General features: G+C 55.4%; 1 protein-coding gene across 1 annotated transcript; it reads left to right on the forward strand.

Moving 5' to 3' along the window:
* Positions 1-881: 881 nt before the first annotated feature.
* On the forward strand, positions 882-4,938 carry LOC116520189 (prelamin-A/C-like). Its single transcript, XM_032234340.1, is given in 9 exon segments — positions 882-920; positions 1,018-1,109; positions 1,799-1,950; positions 1,953-1,978; positions 2,899-3,069; positions 3,351-3,476; positions 4,024-4,091; positions 4,093-4,233; positions 4,635-4,938. Coding segments are annotated over 9 exon segments (1,104 nt in total). The 3' UTR covers positions 4,924-4,938.
* The last annotated feature ends 631 nt before the right edge of the window (positions 4,939-5,569 follow it).

Raw genomic sequence — 5,569 nt, forward strand, 5'->3', positions numbered from 1 at the left:
CCTAAGGCAGGACTAGAACTCCCAGTCCCCTGTGATTGGACCAAAGTCACCCAGGGGCTTCTGTACCTAAGGCAGGACTAGAACTCCCAGTCTCCTGGTGATTACACCAAAGTCCCCCCAGGGGCTTTTATGCCTAAGGCGGGACTAGAACTCCCAGTCCCCCTGTGATTGGTCCAAAGTCACCCGGGCTTCTGTGCCTAAGGCAGGACTAGAACTCCCAGTCTCCCTGGGATTGGACCAAAGTAACCCAGGGACCTCTGTGCCTAAGGTGGGACTAGAACTCCCAGTCTCCTGGTGATTACACCAAAGTCCCCCCAGGGGCTTTTATGCCTAAGGCGGGACTAGAACTCCCAGTCTCCTGGTGATTGGACCAAAGTCACCCAGGGGCTTCTGTACCTAAGGCAGGACTAGAACTCCCAGTCTCCCTGGGATTGGACCAAAGTCACCCAGGGGCTTCTGTGCCTAAGATGGGACTAGAACTCCCAGTCTGCTGGTGGTTGGACCAAAGTCACCCAGGGGCTTCTGTGCCTAAGGCGGGACTAGAACTCCCAGTCTCCCTGGGATTGGACCAAAGTCACCCAGGGGCTTCTGTGCCTAAGGCGGGACTAGAACTCCCAGTCTCCTGGTGGTTGGACCAAAGACACCCAGGAGCTTCTGTGCCTAAGATGGGACTAGAACTCCCAGTCTCCTGGTGATTAGACCAAAGTCACCCTGGGCTTCTGTGCCTAAGGCCGGACTAGAACTCCCAGTCTCCTGCTAGTATTCATTTGCTGACAGGTGCCTTCTGGCTTTCCTTCTGTTTCAGACTCTCTGGCGTTTTTCCCTCCCTGCAGACTCTTAAGAGGCTTGAGGAGACCTTCAGTGGGAGAAGCTGAATCGGGATGGATGGCTTAAACTCCCAGTTCTTGACTAGGGGAGAGGTACCTGAAGAGGATGGGGCTCCTTTGGAGCAGCTGAGGCTGCTCACAGGCTCTCCCTTCCGGGCGTGACAGGGGTCCTTCCTTTGTCCCCCTGCAGTTGGAGGTGTCCTCGGAGGAGCCAATGTCACGACAACACAACGTGCGGTCTCGACAGTCCAAGACCGCTGTTAACACTTTTGCCACTGGACGGTCCAGTTGGACCTAAACCATCCCGTAGAGACGATGAACAGGAAGACAAAGCCTTGCTGGTCTCAGGGACATCGCAAAGTCTCTGATTGACCCAAGGGATGCGCTTCAAGCTGGCGGCAAACAGGCAGCCCTAAGCTGACGAAGTCGGAGACGGCTCCGGAAAGAAGGAAGTGAAAGTGAGTCCATCGGGTGAGGTTTTTTTTTTCTATTCTGAGAAGATTGGCCAAAGAAACTTTTTTTAAAAGATAAATTAGTCCTTTAAGTAAAAGAATAAAGCGACGAATTTAATTCTTATTGGACTGCCTTGGAAAGTTTTTGGGTTTTTTTGTAACGATATTTGTGGATTGAAGTGACCGTAAGGTTTCCTGTTTCTCCGCTTGAAGTGAACGGATTGATTTTTTTTACTCTATTTTTTGTCACCTTATTTTTTGGCTTGAACTAAAACCCTCTTTTTTAAAGCACACTTAAATAATTGTAGTTAAATGAGAATTGTGGTACATTGATAGTAAAATGCATAAAGATTTAAAATATACAATTCAATATGAATGGTATAGGTAATGATTGTGGAAGAAACGCACAAAACGTATTTGTAACCAATCGACACGCTTTCTACAAGATGTAATGAAGGATGATTCTTTTTTTCTGTTTTTGTTTAATTAAAACAATAAAAAAAACTTTTCCAAAAAAAGGGGTGGGGCTCTCCCTTCTGGGCGTGACGGGGGTCCCTCCTTTGTCCCCCTGCAGTTGGAGGGAGCCTTGGCCGACATCAAGAAGCAGCTTCAGGATGAAATGCTGTGGCAGATGGATGCGGAGAACAGGCTGCAGAGCCTGAAGGAGGAGCTGGATTCCAGAAAAACATCTACAGTGAGGTGAGTCCCAGAATCCAGAAGGTCCCCTTAGAGGTCATCTAGCCCAACCCTGCCCTGTCTAGAAAGGGGACCCTGCTGCTCCATAGCTCTCGTAGTCACAAATTCCCCCTTACTTTGAGTTGGGGGTCTCCCTCCGTAAAAGACCCACCCATTCTAAAATAAAGCTTATTGTTAAGTTTCCTTATAAAATAAAAACAGAGAAAAAACAGAAGTTAGAGAAGGAAGAGACAAGAGACGGAGAGAAAAAGTGGAGACTTCAAACTTTTTTCATGCAGGTAGTCCTGGAGTTACAGCAGTTCATTTAGTGACTGCTCAAAGTTACAACGGCCCTGAAAACGTGGTGTGGGACTGTCCTTCCCCTGCATGACGGTGGCCTCCATCCCCAGGGTCCTTTCCTGTTCCTCTTTTGCAACCTGCTGACAGACAAAGTCAAAGCCAGATTCACTTAACAACCTAGGTTGTTAACAACTGAAGCGATTCACTTAGCGACTGTGGCAAGAAAAGTCATAAAATGGGGCAAAGTTCCCTTAACATATGTTTCACTTAGCAACAGAAATGTTGGGCTCAACAGTGGACGTAAGTTGAGGACTACCTGTACAGGGGCAAAGAATCCCCCCCCACTTTACATTTCCCAATATTTCAAGCCATTTCACTAATAATAGCTAATCACTAATCGTCCGAAACTAAGCGACAGAGAGTCCCCTCCATGGGCTGGGAGACTTGAACTCGCCACCCTGCCTTGGGCCAGGCAGTCAGCCCAGCTCCTGCAGCCTCTTCTCCCCACATCTGGGAACGGCCCCACAGAGGAGCTGGGGATCCTGGGGGCTGCAGGGGGGCTGGGGGGGGAAGGGTTGCGGTTGGGGGGGATTGTGCCTCCCTGCCAGTCCTGGGATGCCCTGCTCACCCTCTGCCCCCGGCAGGAGCTCCGTGAGAGCAAACGCCGCCACGAGACACGCCTGGTGGAGACCGACAACGGGCGCCAGTGGGAGATCGAGAACAAGCTGGCCGATGCGCTGCAGGACCTCCGTGGGCAGCACGAGGCCCAGGACAGGCTCTACAAGGATGAGCTGGAGACGACCTATGCAGCCAAGGTAGGTCACCCGGGGGTGGCTGGGGGGTGGACTCCCGCTCCCATCCTCCCCAAGCCGCCATCCTTCTGCTGCCCCCTCCCTTTCAGGCTCTGGAGTCCAGGGAAGGCCCCCTGCTCCCCCTCACCGCAGCCTTGAGAGGGTGGGGGGTGGGGGCACTGAGGCAGGACAGGGCCAAGCTCTTAGCCTTGGAGGGGGAGGGGTCCCCACTCCTGCCCTGCAGAGCATCTGAGCAGCCTTGAGGTCTAGCCCCTTTGCCATAAGCCTCTTTCTGGCCTTTGCAGCTGGAAAACGCCAAGCAGTCGGCCGAGAGGAACAGCAGCCTGGCTGGGACGGCTCACGAGGAGCTTCAGCAGACACGGATTCGCATCGACAGCCTCTCCGCCCAGCTCAGCCAGCTGCAGAAGCAGGTAGGGGCCCCGCGGGGGAGGGGCGGGGGGGGCTGCTCACACGGCCTCTCGGCCTCCGCCGCTTTAGCTCCGGCCGCAGGAAGGGCGTCTCTTTGTGGCACCTGGTTCTGGGCCCCCCTTAGAAGGTTTGGGGGTGCTGGTGGTCCTGGACTTACAACCATTTGTTAGTGACCGTTCAGTGTTACGGTGGCCCTGAAAAAAAGGTGTTTTTTTTTTAAGAAAAAGAATAAAAAAATATATAATAAAAAATCAGCCGATGGGCAGAAGCGCCGTATGTGGAGGACTGGCTCTGGGGAGCAACGTCCCGTTGGCCACTTTACGGGGCCCCCTCCCGATGGGAGGCCTCCCCTCTTCCCTCCCTGGGGGAGGACATCCAGTGCCCCCCCCCCTGCAATCGTTAGGGTCAAGCCCTGCCGCAGTTGGAGACCCTGCTTGCCCTCCACCCTTTTGGGTTGGGATGGAAAGGGATTGGGGATCTGGGGCAGGGGTCTGCTCCCCCCCTCCCCCATCCAGGCCCCCACCCCTCTCTTGCCTCCCCCCCCCCAAGCTGGCAGCCAAGGAGGCAAAGCTGTGGGACCTGGAGGATTCCCTGGCCTGGGAGCGGGATACCAGCCGCGGAGAAGGAGCGGGAGATGGCCGAGATGCGGGCCCGTATGCAGCAGCAGCTGGACGAGTACCAGGAGCTGCTGGACATCAAGCTGGCCCTGGACATGGAGATCAACGCCTACCGCAAACTCCTGGAGGGCGAGGAGGAGAGGTGGGCGCCTGGGCACCCTTTGCAAGCTAGGCAGACCACCTTGGCCTGGGGGGGGCTTTGCCAAGCTGGGCAGACCCCCCCAGCACAGGCAGCCTGGGACCTTCAGGGGCGACCTGGAGAGTCTGCTGGGAAAAGGTCGCCCCCTCACTGAGGTTCCAGGAGACGGAAAGCCTTCGGGTCCAGATCTGGGGTTTGCCCGGCTGCCCCTCCTTTGGGGGGAGCGTTTGGGGGCCCTTCTGGGACGGGTGGGGCAGAGACCCTTCGGGCAGCAAGGTCCGCTTGGCCCGAGCGCTGCTTCCCCTGGCACCGAGGGTGGGCACTGCAGCCCTCCTGCCTGCTGTGGGCATCCCTGGGGAAACGGCCTCTGCCTCAGCCCCCGGCCTCTCTCTCTCTCCCCCCAGGTTGCGCCTCTCCCCCAGCCCCTCCTCCCAGAAGAGCGGCTCCCGCATCCGGGTCTCTTCCTCTGGACAAAGCGCCACCAAGAAAAGGAAGCTGGAGGACGGCGAGAGCCGCACCAGCTTCTCCCAGCATGCCCGCACCAGCGGCCGCGTGGCTGTGGAGGAGGTGGACCTGGAGGGCAAGTTTGTCCGGCTGAGGAACAAGTCCAGCGAGGTGGGTGCTGGTGGCCGGAGGTCCAGAAGTCCTGGGCAAGGAGGGCCGGGAAGCCGTCTGCTCGTGGAGGGGGCTTAGGGTGGACATAAAGTCACCCGGTTGACCTTTGAGCTGCAAGAGGCAGCCGTGTCTTTGTAGGGCGGAGGCCCCCCAAGATCCTGTCATGCAGCCTCCCTTCTTTTTCAGGGGCCCCCTAAGAGTCGGATGGGATGGAAAAGGGAGGCGACGCAACAGCTGAGAACAGCAAATTCTCATCTAGTTTGAAGATGGTGCTTTTTTATTTAAATGTGTTGCCCACCCAAGATAAATGGAAGAATTTAGGGTTTAATAGCAGAGAATCCTTGCAGCTCAAGAGTTGAACTCTGAGCTGAGCTGTTTCCTTGCAGACGTCTCATGACTCAACTAGGTAACATCATCAGTGCTGGATGGAAGTGGGCTTTGGTCTCTGTTCATGAACAGCAGTCTGCCCTGCCAGGGATTCTGGGGAGGGGGCGTCTGTCTCCTTGGTGGTTCCTTGATTGAAGTATTGTTTTCTGCTTCTTTGTCTGGGGTTAATCCCTGCTTATCTGGGTGTTGCCTGCCAGAGGGGATGTGCTGCTCAAGGGCCCCTTAAAAGCCCCTCCACACACATTCCCAAGTGGCTCTTGTTTCCCTGGGTTCTTCTTACATGAGGAAACAGACCACAAAGGGGTCCTATTTTGGCCCTCGGGTGATGGCAGTCGCA

Source organism: Thamnophis elegans, chromosome 17 (genome assembly GCF_009769535.1).
Source record: "Thamnophis elegans isolate rThaEle1 chromosome 17, rThaEle1.pri, whole genome shotgun sequence".
NCBI lineage: Eukaryota > Metazoa > Chordata > Lepidosauria > Squamata > Colubridae > Thamnophis > Thamnophis elegans.